This window comes from Hyperoodon ampullatus (genome assembly GCF_949752795.1).
Source record: "Hyperoodon ampullatus genome assembly, chromosome: 2".
Classification (NCBI taxonomy): Eukaryota; Metazoa; Chordata; class Mammalia; order Artiodactyla; family Ziphiidae; genus Hyperoodon; species Hyperoodon ampullatus.
In genome coordinates this window covers 108,857,959-108,882,032 of record NC_136915.1, presented here as the reverse complement: position 1 = coordinate 108,882,032, position 24,074 = coordinate 108,857,959, and the positions used below count along the sequence as shown (strand labels likewise).

The 24,074-nt window shown below is 43.1% G+C and overlaps 2 protein-coding genes across 2 annotated transcripts; both read left to right on the top strand.

Annotated features, from left to right (window-relative positions):
* Nucleotides 1-280: 280 nt before the first annotated feature.
* On the top strand, nucleotides 281-2,511 carry HJV (hemojuvelin BMP co-receptor; the record flags this gene model as incomplete). Its single annotated transcript, XM_079696690.1, has 3 exons — nucleotides 281-392; nucleotides 825-1,387; nucleotides 1,888-2,511. The coding sequence occupies exons 1-3, from the start codon at nucleotides 296-298 to the stop codon at nucleotides 2,509-2,511; spliced, it is 1,284 nt and encodes a 427-aa protein (XP_079552816.1). The 5' UTR covers nucleotides 281-295.
* Nucleotides 2,512-14,606: 12,095 nt separating this feature from the next.
* On the top strand, nucleotides 14,607-17,694 carry TXNIP (thioredoxin interacting protein; the record flags this gene model as incomplete). Its single annotated transcript, XM_079697834.1, has 8 exons — nucleotides 14,607-14,856; nucleotides 15,380-15,452; nucleotides 15,554-15,701; nucleotides 15,913-16,015; nucleotides 16,149-16,405; nucleotides 16,507-16,663; nucleotides 16,777-16,928; nucleotides 17,058-17,694. The coding sequence occupies 8 exons, from the start codon at nucleotides 14,607-14,609 to the stop codon at nucleotides 17,091-17,093; spliced, it is 1,176 nt and encodes a 391-aa protein (XP_079553960.1). The 3' UTR covers nucleotides 17,094-17,694.
* Between the last annotated feature and the right edge of the window lie 6,380 nt (nucleotides 17,695-24,074).

Sequence of the window (24,074 nt, the reverse complement as noted above, 5' to 3'; positions counted from 1 at the left end):
AGGGGTATTGCATAAGGGACCTGAAAGTGGCCACAAGAGCAGGGCACAGAGGCTTAACAGCCTTGCTTTTACTTCAGGGAGCCCCATTCTCCCCAAACTCCAGTCTGCTCATCTTTTTCCTGATCTCCCGAGATTCTCTTCACACGATTCTGAACAATCTTCAACTCTTCTCTTTCCCCATGCCCAGCCAAATTTCTTTTTTCAGTCCCTTACAGGACGTCCGGTCAAAATTCACTAGGTAGGAGGGTCACCAGCTGGAAAGAACCGGAACCTGGGGGGACCTGGCTGGATAGGTATGGGGGATCCAGGCCAGTCCCCTAGTCCCTGGTGCCCCCATGGCAGTCCCCCAACTCTAAGCATTCTCACTCTCCTGCTGCTCCTCTGTGGACATGGTAAGGAAGGGTTAGATAAGGGTTTGGGGAATCTAGGGGGTAGGCTGCTATGTAGGGGTGGGCATGTGAGCTTGGGTGAGTGAGAAGAGATGGGTGTTGAGGAATTCCAGTCACTCGCCCCACTCTCAGATAGGTATATTTTATTCTCCATTCAACTTGGGGAAGGGCACTGGGAAAGCCCTTGATCCACAGGGAGAATAGATCTAGCAGGGCTTACACATGTTTAGCAAGATTGAAAGAGGACAAGACTAGAAAGCTGGGGGGCTGGGGGCTGGGGGCTCGGGGCTCGCGGCTGTGCACTGGGGACTGTGGAAGGCTCTCAGTTGGGTTTTAGGACCGGCTGGAATCCCCTGACGAGGTTTGGGAGAGTTATGTATGGTTGAGCGGGGATCTGGGGACCATCTCACAATCCTCTCTCCCTTCCGTCCTCAGCTCATTCTCAGTGCAAGATCCTCCGCTGCAATGCTGAGTATGTATCTTCCACTCTGAGCCTTAGAGGTGGGGGTTCACCAGGAGCCCTTCGAGGAGGAGGCCGGGGTGGAGGGGTGGGCTCCAGCGGCCTCTGCCGAGCCCTCCGCTCCTACGCGCTCTGCACTCGGCGCACGGCCCGCACCTGCCGCGGGGACCTCGCCTTCCATTCTGCTGTGCACGGCATCGAAGACCTGATGATCCAGCACAACTGCTCCCGCCAGGGCCCCACGGCCCCTCCCCCACCCCGGGGCCCAGCCCTTCCAGGCGCAGGCCCGGTGCGCTCCTCTGGTCCCCCAGCCCCGGACCCCTGTGACTATGAAGGCCGGTTTTTCCGGCTGAACGGTCAGCCCCCAAGCTTCTTGCATTGCGCCTCCTTCGGGGACCCTCACGTGCGCAGCTTCCATCACCACTTTCACACGTGCCGTGTCCAAGGAGCTTGGCCCTTGCTGGATAATGACTTCCTTTTTGTCCAGGCCACCAGCTCCCCCGTGGCAGCGGGGGCCAACGCCACCACCACCCGGAAGGTCAGGGACTCAATTGCTCCTCCAGATCCTCCCAGGGTCACCTCAGGGTACCACTCCCATGCCATTGCCACTATTTCTCAGCAATGCTCCCTATTCCCTTTCCTCCTCAACCGCTCTCACATCTTGAATCACGCCCTCCTACCAAACACTCGCTCCTGTAAATCACTTTCCCTCAGTGGGAATTTCACGCCAATGCAGAAAACACTGAAGAGAAATTTGGAAAGAGGAAAGTTGAGGAGCCCTGGGTTGAGGAGATACAGAAAGGAAACTTTTCCTTCTCTTGTGGGAGTTTCCGAGGTTGAGACCAAATAAGAAAGAGAGGGGTTGAGCAGGGATAAAGCAATATTGGAACATAAAGAAGGGATCAAGGAGTGAGAACCATGATAAGCCTTTCATCTCTGCTGGGATCAGATCCCTGACTATGTAATGAGGCCTGACTGGTGGAAGCGGGTAGGATGTACTGAGCCCAAAATAAACTGTTTTCCCTCTTGCCCTCACAGCTCACCATTATATTTAAGAACATGCAGGAATGCATTGATCAGAAGGTCTACCAGGCTGAGGTGGACAATCTTCCCGCAGCCTTTGAAGATGGTTCTATCAATGGAGGTGACCGACCTGGGGGCTCAAGTTTATCCATTCGAACTGCTAACCCTGGGAGCCATGTGGAGATCCGAGCTGCCTACATTGGCACAACTATAATCATTCGGCAGACAGCTGGGCAGCTCTCCTTCTCCATCAAAGTAGCAGAGGATGTGGCCAGGGCCTTCTCAGCTGAGCAGGACTTGCAGCTCTGCGTTGGCGGATGCCCTCCAAGTCAGCGACTCTCACGCTCGGAGCGCAGTCGTCGGGGAGCTATAACCATTGATACTGCCAGACAGCTGTGCAAGGAAGGGCTGCCAGTAGAAGATGCTTACTTCCATTCCTGTGTCTTTGATGTTTTAACCTCTGGTGACCCCAACTTTACTGTGGCAGCTCAGGCAGCTCTGGAGGATGCCCGAGCCTTCCTGCCAGACTTGGAAAAACTGCACCTCTTCCCCTCGGATGCTGGGGTTCCTCTTTCCTCAGCAACCCTCCTAGCCCCACTCCTTTCTGGGGTCTTTGTTCTGTGGCTTTGCATTCAATAACTAGGCCAGAAATCTCATGACTGGTTTAGAAGTGATTTGTGGATAGAGATGGGCAAGGAAGAACATAAAGAATCACTGAAGGAAACAGTGGGGACTAAGAGACACATGAAACAGTGACATTTATCTACAGTGAGAGAGGCTGCAGTCCAGGGTTGAAATGATCACAGAGTGAGGATTCTGGGCAAGGTTTCTGCATTCCAGACCTCAGTAGGGGCTCTTCACTAATTTTCCCAGTCTTATTTATAGTAAGCAAATTGTTCCAGTCCATCTACTCCTGAGATCACCCCTACAAGCTTAGAGGTTATGGGGTTCTGACCATCAGTAGAAAATTTAAGGGTTGAGACCTTTAATAGAGAAGAACTGAAAGAGAAAGAGATGATCATTACCCATCAGAAACTCAAAATCTAATGATATTTTCTCTTGGAAGGTGGAAAGAGGAGGAAATGATAGGGAGAAGAGTCTATTTGATAAGTATATGTGGGTAAGATGTGTTCTGCTTTCTTGGTTCAGAGATGAAGTGGGGGTTGTCTGGATTTTTGGTGAAGGGAATCTCTGTCTTTGGAGAATAGCACAGATAGGAAAGAAACTATCATCCCCACCCCTAACTAATCTGTTATTAAAGTTATGAATTCTTCACATTTATTGCCTATGTTGAATCTCTTTACAGACGCTTAAGATGGCATAAAGACAATGTGTTCACTCCACTGAAAGAGGGCTCAGAAGTATCAGATATTGTTTCTGCCCTCAGGAAGTTTACAGGCTATTAGAGAGACAAAACTGATTCACATGAAGGAGTGATGAGCGTGTAATTATTCACTAAATTCTATGGTACTATAAATCCAAATGGGAAGATGGTTGATGAGAACTCAAGATATAATAAGAGGTAGTAGAGGAGATGGGATTCGAAGTGATCTTTGAAGATTAGGTAGGATTTGAATTAAGGACCTTCCAGGCAACGGACACCATCTGGAGTTACACATAGATTCATGATTCAGTGAGGAAATCAGCAAAACTCACATGAAGTAGACAAGAAGCGATGGGATAGAAGGGTAGATGGACAGAGGCCAGATTATGAAGTGCCTTGAAAGTGGGGCCAAAGAGTTTAAATTCAATTAACAGCTAACATTTATTGAGAGCTTAAAACTTGCCAGGTAATGTTCTAAACACTTTTTTTTTTTTTTTTTTTTTGGCCATGCGGCATGGCTTAGTTCCCCAACCAGGGATTGGACCTGGGCCCATGGCAGTGAAAGCGCCAAGTCTTAACCACTGGACCACCAGTGGTTCCCTAAACACTTTAAAATTATTAATGCATTTAATCCTCACAACTCTCTAAGGAAGGTAATATTCTTATCTCTATTTTTATACAAGGAAACTGAGGTACAGGAAGATTAAGCAACTTACCCACAGTAATACAGCTAATAAATGGTAGAGCTAGAGACTGAACCCAGGCAATTTGGCTCCAGAGACCTAACTAACTCTAAACCACAAAACTATGCTGTCAAGGAAACAGCCATTAAAGATTTTGGTTGTGGAGCTTGGCAGGGAAGGGGAGCTGCAGGCAGTGGCTGCCACCACAAAAACTATTCTCTTCTTCTATCATATGAAACCCAAAAGGGAGAGCTGGAAAAGGGTGGGAAAGGCCCCAAATTGAAGGAATCTAGTTTGTAGAAGAAAAGACTGAAAATAGAAGCTGTTCTAGTTCAGGATGTTCTAAAGTAACAGTTCTGTTCTGAACAAAACTATGAAGACTGCTTCTGGTCTCAGTCTCCCCTTTAGGCACTCCATTATCTAGGGCCTGCCCTCCCTAACATAATTGTGTATTCACCCTGTCTCATCCCTCTTCTCTCAGTCTCACCCACCTGAGCAAACTCCCCCAGGATACATATACACACCAGCCATTGCTTACCAGACAGGGGGTCCTATCTGGGCTGCCATTTCAAATTTCTTTTGCAATTCTTTTTTTTTTTTTTTTTTTTTTTGCGGTACGCGGGCCTCTCACTGTTGTGGCCTCTCCCGTTGCGGAGCACAGGCTCTGGATGCGCAGGCTCAGCGGCCATGGCTCACGGGCCCAGCCGCTCCGCGGCATATGGGATCCTCCCAGACCGGGGCACGAACCCGTATCCCCTGCATCAGCAGGCGGACTCTCAACCACTGCGCCACCAGGGAGGCCCTCTTTTGCAATTCTTCATCCTCTATTCCGGTCTCTCCGCCTTCTCTTAAGGACCATAGCCACTCTGCCATTCCCACAAAGTACAGTCTCTACAATTTTTTTCTTTTTTTTTTTTTGGCCACACCACGAGGCATGTGGAGTCTTAGTTCCCTGACCAGGGGTGGCACCCACACCCCCTGCAGTGGAAGCAGGAGTCTTAACCACTGGACCGCCAGGGAAGTCCCTATATGACCTTTAGCTAATCTAGAAAACAATCTGTTCTAATGGAAGAAAATTGAAGGAAATTTGTGTCCTGAACAACCCTTTGTTTGTTATGAAGTTATAATTATTTAAGCAATTTATTTAGTTTATTATGCACCTATCCTCAGTTTATGTCTGAAATGCCAATTCTGTCAAATACTTATTAATATTTTCTCTCAAATGGCCATTGCTGTCTTCACTTACAGATAACTTAGGCATTTTAACTCAAAACATCTTTTTTAGAAACTGCTCCTTATATTGGTTCTCTTAACTCAAAAGAGTACGTAACTTTGTCCCTCAGGTGTGGGAATTTCAAGTAAGTTAAGAAGAATTTCATAGCGAATTGGTGAGTGAGATTCTCTTATGGCACCTGTCATGCAACACTGCTTCCTTTGCCCAAACTTAGGTTAACCCTATTACCAATGGAGTATTTAAAAATGGGGAGCTCAAAATAAGCACATGAAAAAATGCTCAACATCATTACTCATTATGGAAATGCAAATCAAATTTAAAAAAATAAGAAAACACTACACACCCACCAGAATGGCTAAAATTTAAAAGATTGACCATATCAAGTGTTGGCAAATTGTGAAGCTCTCACATGCTACTGGTGGGAAACTAAAATAGTACAACTACTTTGTAAAATGGTTTGGCAGTTTCTTTAAAAGCATATACTTACCTTACAATCTAAACATTCCACTTCTAAGTATTGATACAAGAGAAATGATAACATGTGTCTGCACAATGACTTGCATACAATATCACTCAGCAATAAAATGAAATAAACTACTGATACACACAACAGTATGATGAATTTCAAAATAAGAATGGAAGTGAAAGAAGCCAAACAACAACAAAAAAGACTACATACTGTATACTTCCATTTATATAAAATTATAGAAAGTGTAAACTAATATATAGTGACACGAAAAAGATCAATGGTTGCCTGGGGATGGTCAGGGGGAGGGAGGGAGGGATGGTTTACAAAGACACCTGAAGAAATTTTTTGGAGTAACATGTTCATTATCTTGATTGTGGCAGTGATTTCATTTCAAAAGCCATGAAAATACACACTTCAAATATGTGCAGTTCATCAAACATCCAGTATACCCAATAAACATGTAATTTATAAAAATAGGTAGCCTGCATTTCCCTCTTCCTTTGGTGGATCAGTCGAAGGCTTAGAATGACCACAGTATAAAAAGGAAGATTAGAACAGAATTTCCTTCTTCTAGGAAAACACAGAAAAGAGGAGGAGGATGGGGAAAGGAAAGAGAATATTTAAATATTGTACACTCTCTCTTCTACTCCTATCACAAGGACCATATTCCTTCCTCCAGATTGTCATTCTCCAGGTCAGAGATCACAGAAAGGACATTTTCTGGTTTAAAAACATCAACCCTGTGCCTCAGTTTTGTCTTTCCAATTCACTTCACTTCACAGTCAGCAGATAGTACTGATGACTAAAAAGAATTACCCAGTGGGGATGGAGCAAGCCTTCAGGAAAAAGAAAATTAATTTCTTAGATTATCTGATCTGTTGACCATTTGAGAGAAAATATTAGTAAGTATTTGACAGAATTGGCATTTCAGACATAAACTGAGGATAGGTGCATAATAAACTAAATAAATTGCTTAAATAATTATAACTTCATAACAAACAAAGGGTTGTTCAGGACACAAAACAATCAAAATACACTACTTGGCTCCACAATTGATGCTATTTACACAGTGATAATAATGTAAACAATGACTACTGATTTGGCCAAAACTGTTATATAACTCTATAAGGAGGATGAGGTAGGAGGAACAGGAAGGTAGGGATACAATGTGATGTAAGATGCTTAAAATTTCAAATACTATAACAAAAAAAAGAGCAGATATGTCTAATATTTCTAAATTAAGAAACAAAAGAAGAAACATATAATTTAGAAATATGAAGTAAATACCAGATGAAAAAGCTGAAATAATTGGAAGAGACTATCTCAGTGGAGTGAACTGAGGACTGCTGGGTTTTTGCATAAGCATCAAATATTATGTGATTTTTAACTTCATTATGTTACATTATTTTGATTTTAAAAAGAGAGGGCATTTCCACCTTGGCCAGTCCTGAGCATTTTCCCTTAGCTTCTTATACTTGTGGACACCTCAACCATTTCTCAGGTCTACCCAACCCCCTTCTTACCCACTTCACCCCTCCTTGTATACTTCATGGCAAGTTCCTTCCCACATTTCTTCTCAAGGAAACAGATAATTTCCACGGTCCAGTAAGTACACGTTCTCAAAATCAGTGCCAAGAAACTGCACCAGCACTAAGGAAAGGAAGGAAGGTAGAACATTAGAAAATAGTAGGCCTTCCTCAATTTTTCTGCCTACTCCCACACCAAATTATTCATCACCCTCCTAATAGTTAAGAAGAAGAAATAAGTTACATACGTTTCCTGAGGTAAAATTTGTGTGTGAATGGAGGGTGGGCTTTGAGAAAGTGAAAGAGAAATCAGGAAAGATAACTGGATTCTGCCTCCACTGAAGGGCTATTATGGAATCATTCTTTGCTACTGGTTCAATATTTTTAGTATCAAGGGTTTTGTGTAATCGGTCTTTGATACAGCATTTCTACTTCTACCTATGAGGAACTAGTTAAGCTGGATTTTTTTGAAAAAGTAATCAGTGTCTTCATCCTGCCCTCCAACCCTGTCTCACCCCAGCGAAGAATCGAAAGGTCCTTTGCTGAAACTGTAGCACCTGGAACAGAAAATGTTCTGCCATGGTTTAATTTTCTCTTTATGGAGATCACCGGCCTGCATCTACCACGACCAAGCCTGGGGAGAATACCATCAGTGCTGGAGAAGAAGCCAAAACCAGAAGGATGAGCAAAGGGATGGGCTAAATATGCTACACATTAGCTGATCAGGCTAAAATAATCCTCTACGGACTGACTTTTACCCTTATTTAGAATTTTTGAAGCACCTAAACTATGCCAGGCCATAAGACAACATGGTTCCTATCTTTGGGAAACTCAGTTTAGTAGGAAGGAACAGACAAATAAACAGATAAATGATCAATATTCATAATATATATAAGTATGTCCAATATGCTGTTAGGAATACAAAGAAAGTGACAATTAAATCTGCTTGTAGAAATCAGAGAAATCTCTACAAAGGAGATAACTTTTTTTTTTTAAAAGGATAAGAGATGCTCTAGTGGAAAGATTTTTGAGCCATAAATTAGATGAATTTTGTCCTAATTGCGTGAAGTTAAAGTCACTTGAGCTCTCTACATTGCAATATTCCTTTCTACAAAATATCTGCCTGCCTATCTAGTGAGAATCTAATGTTTGTGCAATTGCTTTATAATGCACATGTATATTTAGCTCTATGTACATTTATAAAATGCTATTAACATAGAAAGTACAGTTAAATGGATAAAAAACAGGAAACTGTTTTAATATGTAATTTCTTCCTCTCAGTCACGAACACCATATTCCCTCCTCTGCTCCTTTCTCAGGATCAAAGAATCATCTTCGTCACTCAGGGGAGTGGTCTGGGTCAAGTTTCAGGTCTCAGAAAAGCTTCTGTATGGACTAAGGATCTCAATAGTACTTTAATTTATCCACTGGGTGGCAGGGCTGAGCCAACTGGATTACTGAATTGTGTAAGAAAGAATTTCTCAGAAAAGGGGAAGTTGGTTTAAGCACAAAATGTCCCATCTCTCTCATGTTTATAAACATCAACACAGTCCAAATTTCCCTCATAGAGAAATAAACCGTCACCCCTCACCACCTCACCACCCTCACCACCCTTGCTCTATACATAATTGGGCCACAGGCTTTGAGGAGGGACTGGTTATGTTCAAGTATAGCAGAAGGAACTGACATTGAGGTTTCTTATTGTTGATAAGAAACTATACTAGGTTCTGAATTAGTAACATATTCTACTCCAGAGACATATCCCAGTCTACCAATGCAGTTTATATTTAATAACATATTTTCTCTATGAAATGTACTCTGCTAGATGCTCTGAAGAATAAAAAGATTAAAAAGACAAAGATCCTGCTCTCTAGGAATTCATTACCTAGCAGAGAAAAGAAACTTTACATATAGGTTCCATATGAGAAATATAAACAATGTGGAATGGAGTATTCAAAGAGAATGAAATCCTATGTGGTTACAAGGTGAGAGATGAGGGGATTTGGGAATGAGGAAAGGTTTCATACAGGAAAATTCATTTGGCTGTCTACTGATGAGTGGGTAGGATTTCAAAAAGTAGAGATGGGGAGGAAAGTCAGGCATTCCAGGTAGAGAGAAAAGCATAAACAAATGCAGAGAACAATATATTAGAGGAATACTGAGTACTCAGGCTTGGCTGATGTGTAGGGTACATTTCTGAGGAAGCAGAGAGAAATGAGACTGGAAAGTTTGGTTTAGGTCAATTTGTGAAGGCTTTAAATACCAGATTGAAGCATTTGAATTTGATTCAATAAGCAGTGGGTTTTGGAGCATCACAGGAACAGATAGGAACTCAATTGTGTTAGATTAATCTAGTCATGGTCTATAGATTATAGCAGAAAGATCAGCTAAAAGCTATTAAAATAATCTAGGCAAAAGTAACAAGGACATGAACCAGAGTGATGGCAGTGGAGTAAGAAATAAGAAATTCTAGAAACACTGGGAAGATTGCCTCTTCAGAATTTGGCAGTCGATTGAACGTGGGGAATGTCAGAGAGGAAGGAATTGAAGACAATTTCGGGACTTTATGCCTTGATAACCAGGGGAATATATAATGGTCCCATTAAAAGAAACAAGGGTAAGACCTGAGGTTGAGCACAGGGGAAGATTATGAGCTCCACACTAGACAAGTTGAATTTGAGATGCCAACTGGAAATCTCAAGACAGGCTAGAGGTTTCCTTGAGTGATGTACAGATGGGCAAACTGAACAGCAAAGCTTGAAGACAGAAAAGGAGAGGGCCAAGGAGAAAAGCTTTCAGGAGGGGGTGGGTAGGAAAAAAATGAATTGCTAGCAAGGGAGAAAAAGGATAAAATCCAAAAGTCAAGATGAACATTTAAATTTAAAAAGATGGCAGTTTTCAAATTATATAGGAGTCAAGGGAAATAAGGCCTAAAAAACTATTCTGGTTTCCTCTGGAAAACTTTAAGAAAAGCATTTCAGTGATAGCAGAAGCCAGACTACAAAGGGGCAAGTTTAGCCAACAGAGAAAGCTGGTATAAGTTACTCTCTTAAGAAATTTGACAGTAAAGGAAAGAAAATATATGGGTAATAGCATGAGAGGGGGAAACAATTTTTTTTTATATAATAAGGCAACTTTAAGAAATATGTCTGCAGTAGTTCTGAACAAATTAATTTACCTCCTCTCCCCATCTTTCCCTGAAGTTGGACAACTTCTACATCTCCATTCCTTCCTCAACATAGTAGAAAAATAACCCCAATAAACATGAAATGTGGGCTTCCAGATGAGGGTTTTTTTTTAATTGAGGTGTAATTGCCATACAACATTATATTAGTTTCAAGTGTACAACATAATGATTGGATATTTGAATATGTTGCAAAATGATCACTACAATAAGTCTAGTTAACATCTGTCACCATATATAGTTACAGAATTTTTTTTCTCGTGATGAGAACTTTTAAGATGTACCCTCTTAGCAACTTGCACATATGCAATACAGTATTATTAACTATGGTTGTCATGCTGTACATTACATCCCCATGACTTATTTATGACTAGAAGTTTATACCTTTTGACTCCCTTCACCCATTTCGCCCACCCCACAACCCCTGGCAACCACCAATCTGTTCAGATGAAGTATTTTTTGATAATTAAAGCTAAACTGAAAAACAAGAACCCTTACAAAGCAAACTAGAGATAAGACTCTAGATTAAGTATGAAGAATCCTGGGTTTGGAGAGTGGCTCCACCAGTTACTAGCTGTATGTCCTAGGCCAAGTCACTTAACTAAAATAAGGGAATAGTCTTTTTAAAAAAAGACTGCTAGAGTCCCCTTTAACTCTAACATTTTATGAGTCTTGCTCTGAATCGTTTACAGTGAAGATCAAACAGGATACCATGTGTTAAAGCACTGAGAGGCAGGACAACACATTAGAAAGGGTACATATAGACAGATCTGGGTTCAACATCTTGCTCTATTTACAAAATCTGTGACTGCAGGCAAATTACTTAACCCTTTGAGCCTGACTTCATCAACCCTGAGTCACAGGGTTATTGTGAGAATTAAATGAAATAATCTACCCTTAAATCCTTTCTGGAACAAGATGATAGATGAACCTATAAATAAAATATTATTGAGGTAATTATGTAAAGGAACTGGTCCATTATAGGTGCTCAATAAATAGCCAAAAAGTCACTTTGAACTCTAAGTTCTCAGTTATCTATGACTTGGAGGCATACGCAAACTTGGTCAGCCTCACATGCCACACTCCCTTTATTTGTCTCTAAAATAATATTCCCTAGAGGAGAATGGAAAAGATAAGAGTAAAAGGGAAGTTTACAGAGTGGAAATGACAGTAGCAATTAAAAGGAAAAAAGAAGGGGTTATTAGGAAACCTGAGTCTTTAGAGTCCTAAATGTTTATCACACCAGAAGTTAAAGAAAAGAGAAATGCAACCAGCTCCTTGTCTCTGATTGGCAGTTGAGCACTGAGGGCACTTCTCTTCATGAACCCTTTGGCTTTACTCAACCACCTCCTGTAAAGCAAACAACAATCACCACTTGGTTTCCTATTGGCACTGGGATTGAAGAGGGTGGGGAAGGAGCAGGTAAAGATGATCTAATTTGCACAACTGGACTTAGCCCTCCTTTGCTGTTCCTTACTGGACCTGCCCTTTTTCTCTCTTGCACCCCGCAAGTGTTTGTACTCTGTTTTCAGGACAGCAGTTTACAAGATTTTTTCTTCTTTGGCACAGGAACTGAGAAAGAAGAATCAGAAGGCACATTTTCATCAGAATACCAGGTTATAAGGTGAAAGGTTGTAAACAACTCTGCCAGGGGGGGACTCCATTTCAGAACATGCTTTGGCTACAGGCCTGGTAGGCAGCAGCTGCTGCCAAAGTGAAATAGGTTTTTGGCATTTAAGGGAACCCAGTCCCCATAGCACAGCCCAAACAAGTGGTCTGTACCAAGTTTTGAACGGGAAAGAAGAAACTGGAGCCCAAGAGAGGAACTTAGAGCAAAAGGGAATGGTATTATGGGTTTTTTTAAAAGTCAGAAGTTCACAGATGTGTCCAAATAGATATCAGCATTCCCTTTTTCTATGATGTCCCAAATCAACACCACCCTGGTCTGTTACACTCACCTCTCCTCTCAGTCCCTCTAAATTTATGTAGTTACACATCACACAGTTTAACAATATTGATTCATGTACTTCTTTGTAAATATTTTGATATTTCATATTTATGTACTTTCATATCTATCAAGCTAAAAATTCTCTCAGAAGCTACAATTCAAAATTTAAAAATTACTTTAATGAGAGCCCCACCTTCCCTGCTCCAGATAACTCAATCAATACTGTTTACCGACTGAAAATAACTCAGGCCTTATTGGTTACCTTTCTTGAACAGGGTGCTGCCTCAAACCCACATATCCTAAGGATCAACATGTTCCCCTTTTTGTTCCTGGGGGTTGGTGCCGTGCGTGTGTGTGTGTTTTCCAGTAGTCTTGATGCCTGATTTTTGAGTTTGCTTAATGGTGGGGTTGAGTTGTAACTTGTTAGTCTTAGAGTGTCAACCCACTTAGGGTGTGTGAGGAAGGAAGAAGGATCTTTCACAGCAATGAATAGCCGTCTTTTTGCTGAGAGGGTAGGATTTCTGGATATTCTAATGCTTCTTATTTACTTCCCCATCTCAATCTTGGGAACATTGTCTTTCTCTTTCCAGCACAAGAAATGAGGTCATCTCCTGATTCCCCAACAAATGGGAGGGAATCAGACAAGGGAGAAGAATCCCTGTATCTCTGCACACAAGTTTTTCTTATTGCATTCATGAAAAATTTCTCAGGAGTCGGTTCCTAAGGCATCTCATGGCCACCAAGGAAAAGCCCATCTGACAGAGAGCCAAACGACAACACAGGACGAAGAGTCAAGGCTTCTTTTAGCATGAATATATAGTGTGCTAGTAATCCTTCTGTTTTCTCTTCCCTTTCTCAGCGATTTCTAAACAGCTTAGGGAAAAAAACAAAACACAACAAAAAACGAAAAACTTTTCAAAGACGGGAATGCTTCCTTCAAACAGGAATACGGCCATCTTTCCTCGGACACTTTGGTTACAAACAAGAGAACTTTCCTGCTTTTAACTAATTTGAAGGCTGTGAGGAACACAGGCAGCAGATTTAGGATGTACCTTTGATTTCGTAAGTTGGAGAGGGGACGAAGACAAGAAAGAGTTAAAGTAACAGCGGGGGGCAGTGAAAAGAGTGAAGCACCCTTTTTTTTCCTTTCCTGGAGAAGCTGGGAGTGAGAGATAATCAGAGCCTAAAAAACACACTACTAAAGAGGTAATTAGGTAACTGGCGGAACATAAAGTGTTCCCCAACTTTGCAGTTAGGGACTGAAGAGATGAGGGGATAAGCAAGAGGATGTGGACACGCCGCACTGTTTCCGGTCCCGAGAACAGAGTGGAGGGCACATGGGCTGAGGCACACAGCCCCGAGCCCGGGGTGGGGGGCTAGAAAGGGAGGGAGAAGGCCGACCAGTCCCACATACTCGCTTTCCTGTGAGCGCTGAAGAGAGGTTAAAATTTTGTGACAAGCTCTCTTTTCCTTCCCACACAGCAGGTTTTTTTGGGGGGTGGGGTGTTGTTTGTTGGTTTTTAAGAGGTGCGGGGCAACAGAAGGACAAAGGGTATGTTCCTGAACAGTAACAGCGGCAGTCCCTGTCCTCCGCCCCGATCCTAAATTATTCTGGAGCTCTGAGATTGTTTTTCACACGACTTGCGATTTGTGAGTCGGAAATAAACAGTTGCCTCTAAATTAATTGCATTGGCTGAGGCTAGGCACGAAATTCCCTCATAAGCACATTTTCCTTTTACCTCAAAACATCGCTGGCACCCCAAAAGTATTCTTCGAAGGACTCCGGCCTCGGATAAATTTTAGGGGCAGCGAAGCCTTACTTCCTTTGGGCCCAAGGGAAGCCGCCCCACAGCCCCTCCGCCCCCTCCTCCTGGCCCTGCAGCGATGCACAACAACTATTTTCCCCGCCAGGAGCACACTGTGTCCACGCGCTGGTGCGACCTCACTGATTGGCCGGGCTCCTGGTAAACAGGGAACGGGCAGCCAATGGGAGGGCTGTGCACGAGGGCAGCACGAGCCTCCAGGCCAGCGCTCGCGTGGCCCTGCCTGCCGGGCTACTATATAGAGCAGTTTCCGGCTCTGAGTTGCACTCTCTTTTCCTCTCCTCAGGCGGTGTTCTTTTAGCCTTTCCGCAGAGATCTGGGGCTCTCTTCCAGCTGTTGGAGGAAAGAAGGAAAAGAAAGGGTTTATTTTTCTCTTGAAATCCCTTGGCCTAAGCCGCAGCTTACAATTTTTGTGGACATTTTATCGAAACTTTAGTAGAGATTGAAGAGTGAAATAATTTTAACTTAATGCTAAGGGTCCTTTGATTTGGGGTTCTGTTTTTCCTCCCTCGTTTTTAACTTTTAAGCCAACCCAGCCCGATTATGGTGATGTTCAAGAAGATCAAGTCTTTCGAGGTGGTCTTTAACGACCCCGAAAAGGTGTATGGCAGTGGGGAGAAGGTGGCTGGCCGGGTGATAGTGGAGGTGTGTGAAGTCACTGGAGTCAAAGCTGTCAGGATCCTGGCTTGCGGAATGGCCAAAGTCCTGTGGATGCAGGGATCCCAACAGTGCAAACAGACATTGAACTACCTGCGCTACGAAGACACGCTTCTCCTGGACGACCAGCCAACAGGTGAGTGACCCAGCTGTTTGCTGGAAGGTGAAAGCTGATTCGAGAAGAGAATTGATACGAATAAATGGAGCCTACAGTATAGATTCTAAGTTGCTCAGGTTGTGTGGTTTGCATTTTGTGTGGCTTCCTTATCTTTTTTAGTTTTAATTTGCAAACTCCTCCCACCCCCCACCCAAAAAAGGGTGATGTGTGCAATTTCTTATGGTGCTGTGTTCTGTAGTTGATCCTGAGGGATGTTGCCTTAGCTATTGAAAGATTTTCTGTGTGCATAACTTGTTTATTCTGTTTGCTTCCTGTTTGAGATGATAGTAGCTTAACTGTCCTGGTTGAGCCTTTGAGCACTGCAGGGCTTTGCAATTTTTTGGCCCAACGAAATGCATCAGAATCTCTCGTTTAATAACATAAGGGATGAAAATGGGGGTTCTACAATACTCTTGTATGCTGCCCAAGAATTCCATATCGCACAGATGCATTTTAAGTGTAACAAGAAACCTAATGGCTACTCGCTTTTCTCTCCCTTCAGGTGAGAATGAGATGGTGATCATGAGACCTGGAAACAAATATGAATACAAGTTTGGTTTTGAGCTTCCTCAGGGGTATGTATCAGCTAAATGCATCTGTGGACTTATCTTCACTCCTTTGATCAGTTACTCTTCCTGGAGAGCATTTTTTAATTGTTTCTTTTTTCTTGATAAAGGCCTCTGGGAACATCTTTCAAAGGAAAATATGGGTGTGTAGACTACTGGGTGAAGGCTTTTCTTGATCGCCCCAGCCACCCAACTCAGGAGACAAAGAAAAACTTTGAAGTGATGGATCTAGTGGATGTCAATACCCCTGATTTACTGGTGAGGTTCATTCTAAGATTCTATTTTTCTGGGTTTCAGAGATAATAAGTGTCTAGGGCATTAGAGTGAAGCCCCTCAGAGAATCAAGTCCTAAGTCATCAAGGTGGGAGGGAAGGCTGCCTATTCTGAATTAGCAGTGGAAAGGAAAGAGAAGCAGAGAAAGGATCTCTAGAAATTCTCAAAACACGTTTTTCTCCTCCATTCTACATAGGCACCTGTGTCTGCTAAAAAGGAGAAGAAAGTTTCCTGCATGTTTATTCCTGATGGGCGGGTGTCCGTCTCTGCCCAAATAGACAGAAAAGGATTCTGTGAAGGTAAGGATTTAGTGCTTAAAATGGGAGACTATTAAAACGGGAACTGTGGGTTTGGGGGTGAGGGCAGGAGACAGGGACAGATGAAAAGTCATCAACTGTACTAAGCATCAGTTTTCATCTTTCTCATTGCTAGGTGATGAGATTAACATCCATGCTGACTTTGAGAATACAAGTTCCCGCATCGTGGTCCCCAAAGCAGCCATTGTAGCCCGCCACACTTACCTTGCCAATGGCCAAACCAAGATGCTGACGCAGAAGTTGTCATCGGTCAGAGGCAATCATATTATCTCAGGAACTTGCGCATCATGGCGTGGCAAGAGCCTTAGGGTGCAGAAGATCAGGCCTTCTATCTTGGGCTGCAACATCCTTCGAGTTGAATACTCCTTACTGGTGAGTGGGTGGGGCTGGAGAGAGAAATTGTTCATCTGTCAGAATAATAGTGATGTTTTCTCCAGATCTCCAGTCTAACGAACTGCCGTCTCCTTTTCTAGATCTATGTTAGCGTTCCTGGCTCCAAGAAAGTCATTCTTGACCTGCCCCTGGTAATTGGCAGCAGGTCAGGCCTCAGTAGCCGGACATCCAGCATGGCCAGCCGAACCAGTTCTGAGATGAGTTGGGTAGATCTAAACATCCCCGATACCCCAGAAGGTGAGCTAGACCTAATGTCTGTTCTTCCTCTCTGGCCTGCTTGGGTTTGTAAAATTGGTGATGGTCAAGCATTCCTTGGCCAGGCTTCTTATCCCCATACTTTCTCTCCCTAGCTCCTCCTTGCTATATGGATATCATTCCTGAAGATCACCGATTGGAGAGCCCCACTACTCCTCTGCTAGATGACACAGATGGTTCTCAAGACAGCCCTATTTTTATGTATGCTCCTGAGTTCAAGTTCATGCCACCACCTACTTACACTGAGGTGAGAATTGTCATTTTACCACTACATTTGCCCTAAGCCTACTATAGGAAGTTGACTTGGAGGGATTGCTAAACTGGGTTGTTCTTTTAGTTCTTACCCAAACTAAAATGTTTTCTTTCTTCCTCCCAGGTGGATCCCTGCATCCTCAACAACAATGTGCAGTGAGCATGTGGAAGAAAAGAAGCAGCTGTACCTACTTGTTTCTTTTCATCTCTCTTCCCGGACTCGTACTTTTTTAGAGACTCAGCAGTCTCTACAGTGGGGTACCGGTCCACCCCAGCCTCTGACTCTCCAGTGTAGGAGGTGATCAGCATGCAATCTCCTGGGCTTTAATGGGTGCGCACTCGTCCTCAGCCAGTGAGATGTGATACGGGGTATTTTACTGGATGGGTTTAAAAACATACTAGAAAAATTCAGGCCAATCCCATTTTCTTAAATCTCTTTGAAAATTGAGGCATTTTCAGTCGTTTTGAATAAGGGGTAGAAATGGCCTCCTGGCATGGTCTTCCCAGTGTTTTATGGAGGGGATTATAGATTGGTATAACAATAGACCTTGAACCTCTGCCATGTAGAGGAGAGCCAATTTAGCAAACTAGGAAAATGAAAAGGAAAAAAATCACGGCCAAAACTTTGGGAAAAGGATGTTCTTAAAATCGTTGCTCCCCTTTGTTTGTACACTTACAGAAAAAAAAAAAAAAAAAGCCCTCCAGAGCTGATTTGGTTTGGACTTTGGAGTGAGCTTCCCATGTGAATTAAAGGGAAGAAGCTCAAAGGTTGTCTTTGTTCAGAAAGTACTTTAATCAGGTGTAAAGCGGTAGTAATTGTGCCCCACCAAAGGTCTTAAAAGCCATTTTTAGAGCCTATTGCACTGTGTTCTCCTGTTGGCAAACGTTTTCACGTGGGAGAATGTGTTTTTCTTTCCGCGTGACTCCTTGGAATTGATTCTGAGGTGATGTTCTTAGCACTTTAGTTTGTGTCAAATTTGGGATTTTTTTCCTTTCTCAAGTGTAAGCTAAAACTGGTCTACTATGTCTCTAGGGGTAAGCACAATGACAAAAAAAAAAAAAGTGTTACTGCTTTTGAGACTTTGTCCCAGTGTACAGAATTCTGCAATTCTGACACTCTAATTATATGAGAAGGGTTGCTGCTATCAGCCTTGCCCACTGTGACTTCTGCAAACCCAAGGAGGAACTCTAGATCAAAATGCCCCAACACTGTGATTAGAGCATCCAGATGTTGCCATGAGAAACTAGAGGGCAGGTCTTCACAAAAGCTGTGCGGGCTCCCTTCCTGCCCAGTGTTAGGAGACAGGGATGTTGACAGCCCCTCTCTCACTGCAGCCTCTAGCACTTGCTCAGTCTCCCTCAGCCTTAGCACTTTGTTCACTGTCCTGTGTCAGAGCACTGAGCTCTATCTTCCCTTTCCTGAGAAAGTATGTGGGCTGAAGGTGGTTTCATTTTTTTTGTTGTTTTTTAATTGTATATCTTTTTGTATGACAAAAACTATATTTTGTACTTAACCAGATATATTTTTTCACCCCAGGTGGGGGTATTCTTTGTAAAAAATAAATAAATAAAATAAAGTTTTTTTTAATGGCAAAAAAGTTTGTTTTCTTGTCTCTGAGATGGTGTTGAAGACATTATTAGAAAGAAAATGTGCCCAAAGGAGCTTTCCCCCTCCTTCACAATTCACATTGTTGAAAACCCTGTAGAGAAAACATTTCCTATTGACCGTAATGAATATAGTCAGAATGCGGGTTGGTGGGGTGAAGAGGGAAGGAATTTGAGCTACATTGTCTTTTGTCGAATTCACTGAAGAACTGTAGTGGGATCTTCTGGTGGTCCAAGCTAGTTTTCTACATCTATAGTTAATCATTACTAAATTCCTTCAACTTCGGAGTGCATGAAGCTTTGATTTTTTTTTTTGTTTAATGAGCTCTTGAAATACAGGGAAATGAAGTTTGTGAGGGGATTTGGAAGGAAAAGATTATGGGTCTTTTTCATAATTTGGTTTCATCATAGTTTCTTCCCAGTATAAGCCTGGTTTATATGGATTTAGAGTTATGACCATCAAGTTATTTGAAGGCAGCTACCGTTTTTTTTTTTTTAACATTTATTTATTTTATTTGGTTGTGCCGGGTCTTAGTTGCTGCATGTGGGCTCCTTAGTTGTGGCATGTGAACTCTTAGTTGCAGCATGCATGTGGGATCTAGTTCCCTGTCCAGGGATTGAACCCCGGGCCCCCTGCATTGGGAGCACGGAGTCAGCCACTGCGCCACCAGGGAAGTCCCCAGCTACCATTTTTTATCTCTGTAGCTCCCATTACAGTTCGTATCCAAGTACACGATCATAACCTAGTAAATGTTTGCTGAATATTCAAACCAACCCTCATTCCTTACGATATGCTTCAGCAGTTTCTGTTACTTCCTTGTAGAGTAATAACAGATTGATGGCGCAATTCCACCTCTAATTGAAATGATTTTTATTATTCCGAAAGGAGTGACTAGTGATGAGAAACCCTGAGATGGCAGAGGTTAGCGTACGTTCTGATTTCTGGTTCATTTAAATCTTTGCAGACAAATCTAGTCCTAGCCCTTATTTGGGGGTTGGCTTTTCTATGGACCTCCACATAGTAATTCCAGACCTCAAGCTCCTGGAAGTTCATAAAATCAATGTAAATTGAACAGAAAGTAGGATTGAAAAGATTCTTTTCCACTTCAATCTTTGTCTGCATCTATCTTTCATTCACAGCAGCTCTTTTGCTTTCTCCTGGCTGTTGTTTTTTTTTTTTTTTTTTACCAAGGTGTCAGTCTCTAGCTCTGCTGCCATGGTGACTGTGACCTTTACTCTCACCTCTGCCTCCTTTTCTTACCTGTTCAAGAATTTAGTGCCTCCGCCCTTTTTCAACTCTGTGACCAGGAAACTAAGTCAAAGTTGATGGAAAAGTTTTTCTGGAGCTTGTTTTGCAGGGACTGGAGGGATAGAGCAAGGACAAGAGCAGGCCAGAGGGCAGGACAAAGAGATGGAGAGACCATGGAGCACAAAAGTCTGGTTGTTTGTGTATACAGCCTGGCTACTGGTACGTGATATGAGAAGGGGATGGAGAGGGTAGATAACTTACACCCAAGGTCTGATAGAGATTTGATCCTTGAAGGGCCAGAACATATGCACCACCTACTGATACCCTAATACCTCAAGTCCAGCACTGTCCAACAGAACTTTCTGTAATGATGGAAAAGTTCTATATTTGCCCTAATACGGTAGCCACTATCCACATGTGACTAATGAGCTCTGAAATGTGGCTACTCTTCCTGATGAACTGACTTTATTTCTGTTTATTTTAAATTTAGTTAGCTCCCTGTGACTAGTGACTATCATATTGAACAGCACAGCAAAATCTGAGGAAGGAAGGAAGCAGCTATAGCTGTTCACCCAGAGGAAATGCATCCCTCCCTTAGAGCACAAAAGTTTCCACTGGACTTCCTTTTGCCTTCGATACACAACTTCTACCCCACCCCAGGACATCTGCACATAGGCTTGCTTTAAGTACTCTTCCTTAGGTCCTGGCCCAGCTGTTTCTCCACTTAAGTGGGTGGATATCTTGGGTCTTCCTTTCCTTTGCTCTTCTCATATGCCTTTTAATTTTTAAAGAGCTATAACCTACATGTACAGCCATTTGAGGAGATCCAGTTCTTGGTATCATTTATTCATTAGGCCCAATCTGGTATAGGAAGATCTGAGAGAAGACAGAAAGAAAACTAAAGAGAGAAAAGAGCTAGAGAAAGTAAAATTAACAAGGAAAGAACAGATACTTCCACAACCAGGATCCTTGGCTACCTTGATAACTCTGAACAGACTGGAAAAACAAGGATATAACTTGGGTTGAGGCATCGGGAGGGAAAAGTATGGAGAGAAGATCTGACCAAACACCTGGTCAACAAAAAACAATCACCTAAGAGCTGAAGGTTATGAAGTGGGGTAAAAGAGTTACTTTTGCCCAGTTCTTTCAGTAGTATACAGACCCCTTCCTAGTATTCTTTCCTCGGACTATCTCTAGGTGATGGAATGCATAAGATGGCTAAGGAAAATGTTTTACTGACCCTCTGATGGCCCCTGTCCCAAGCATCCTGACCTCAGTAGTTCTGGAGTGGAAAGAAAGAAACTTTTGTCCCATTCTCTGTTCTGACCCTACATTCACTTCCATTTCCAAAGCTGAAAAACTCCCTCTCAGAGATGACTGCAGAACCAGGGCTGCAGGTCCTGGCCCAATAGGTGAGTCTATAGCCTAGAAAAAGTTCAGGGATCAGCCTCCCTATACTATTAAGGAGAAATAGTATAGTGTGGTAATTAAGCACAATACCAACTGGAGCCAAACGATCTAAATTCAAATCCTACTTCCACCACTTTACTAGCTGTATGACCTTGCAACTTGTTTAACCTTCTCTGTGCTACAGTTTATTTGTAAAATGGGAAAGAGTAATAGTAACTACCTTAGAAGTGAGGATTTTAAAAATATATGTGGGGAGGGGAGTCGCCATGGCGGCGGCAGGAGCACATGTGGCGGCTTCGGGGCCCACGTGGTGGCTGGTGGGGCTGCAGGAGGAAGACGCTTCCCACCCGCGCCCCAACCTGTGAAAAGGGGTCATGCCCGCTCCTCCCGGCACCGTGCCTTCATTTCCGGCCGCCCCGCGCGGTTTATCCCCACCTTCTCAGTGATGATTGAGGCTGGATTTTCATCACTTTCAGTTATTTCCAGAATGCAGCCACTTTAGCCAGTTCTGGGGGAGAACACTGAACCCGCCTTCCTGGATGTTCCCAGCCACAGACTGTGATCCACATCCAGCGAGGAAACTCCACTCTTTGTGCAACTACTAAGTGGCTATTGACTGGCTTCTGACCAACAGAATACAGCAAGTCATGAGAGGCAATGGAAAAAATGATGCTGACTGAACCAGAATATCCATGATGCTTTAGAGATCAGTGACCTTTGAAGACGCGTTTGTAGAACTCACTCACAAAGAGTGGGACCTGCTGGACACATTGCAGAGAAATAGGTACATAGATGTGATGCTGGAGGACATCCATTGTCTCATCTTCTGGCAAAAATCGTGACCATTAAAAGCAAGAAATAATATCCAGGCAAGTCATTTTCCTGGTGGTCCAATGTAGCTGTAAGAAAATAGTAAAGTTCTTTAAGTGTGAACCCTGGTCATCCACATGTGAAACCTGGGAATGAGGAAAAATGAAAGACATTCTCACACAAAAGCTGAAGGAGTTCAGCACCATAATACCTACCCTTCAAGAAATGCTAAAGGGAGTACTGGAGGATGCCAGTAACTTGAGGCCATACGAAAATATAAATTTCTCTGATAAATTGTTCCAGGACTGACACCCTCCTCAACCCCAGCACCTATAACACGGATTTGATTGAACTAACCTGGTGATGCACCTGCTTCCCAACTAGGATGTGACGTTTAATTTCTCACTGTCTTCAGCTCCTGTGTTCATGGCTTGCCTCAGCATATTGGAGACACTTATGTGGTTCCTCAGTGAGTTGTGTGCCTTCCAAGGCCAACCACTTGGTGACAAAAACATAACTTCTTTACTTCTTTTGTGAATACGTGGCCTCACAAAGGCTGAAATATTTAGTGAAAACGTACTAAGGACATAATTTCTTTTTCACTCCCTGACCTACACTCTTAGTCACAGAGGCATGTGGTAAAACAACAGGGAATCACAGTCATGGTCATGACTTGGCTGGGTCAAGTTCTAGGCCATGTGGGAAGACTCCTCTCTCCTCTGAGAAGAGACTTCTGCTTCAACTAACAGGGAGCAGCTGCTCTTATGGTCTGAACTGAAACCCCATAAATTCATATGTTGAAGTCCAGACCCTAGTACTTCAGAATGTGACTGTATTTGGAAACAGGGCCTTAAGAGAGGTGATGAAGTTAAAATGAGGTCATATGGCTGGGCCCTAACCCAATGTGCTGGTGCCCCTATAAGAAGAGAAGATTAGGACACAGACATGCACACTCACACACACATAGAGGAAAGTCCATGTGAGGACACAGCAAGAATGTGGCCAGGGGCTTCCCTGGTGGTACAGTGGTTAAGAATCTGTCTGCCAATGCAGGGGACACGGGTTCAAGCTCTGGTCTGAGAAGATCCCACATGCCGCGGAGCAACTAAGCCCATGCGCCACAACTACTGCACCTGCGCTCTAGAGCCCGTGAGCCACAACTACGGAAGCCCATGCACCTAGAGCCCTTGCTCCGCAATATGAGAAGCCACTGCAATGAGGAACCTGCATGCAGCAACGAAGACCCAACACAGCCAAAAATAAATAAAATAAAATAAATTTTTTAATTAAATGGAAAAAAAAAGAATGCGGCCATCTGCAAGCAAGGGACGGAGGCCTCAGAAGAAACTAAACCTGTGGACACCTTGATCTTGGACTCAAAGCCTCCAGAACTGTGAGAAAATTAATTAAGCCTCCCAGTCAGTGGCATTTTGTTCTGACAACCCTAGCAAACTAATACAGCTTTACTTCTCCTCAAAAAAAAAGTATGTGTATATATATATATATATATATATATATATATATATATATATATATGAAGTGTTAGAACAATGGCGAAGTTATTGTGCTTGTTATCTAAAATAAAAGAGGAGGCATATTCACCACCACTACCTTGATTAGCTCACTCCCAGGCATGTCCCCAAATTTGTTCCTCCTCTCTGACCTATCATAAGTAACACCACTCTCTCTTTGCTCCTCTTGATTCCCTTCCTGTGTTGGGGGAGCAAAACAGTCTGAGAAGAGGTCAGTGTACAGAAGCTGACTCAACCTGTAGTTAATTTTGTGGTGGGAGAGGTGGCCCACTACTGGGACTCCCACCCCCGGGCCAGGACAGGCCTTCTGCACACCCCCATGGTATAGCTCTGGGACCACTAGAGTTTTCTCTCTCATACTCCCAGCATGCTTCACAGGCCTCTAGAGTAACTCTATCACCTTCTGGGAATTAATTAATTGAGCTTTCTTAACTTTTCAGTATACAACTCCAGGGGAAAGCTTCCCACCATCTGGAGTGATAATCTGAGAAACAGAGAGTGCTGTTTGTGACACTACAAAGAACTGTCAGACTCC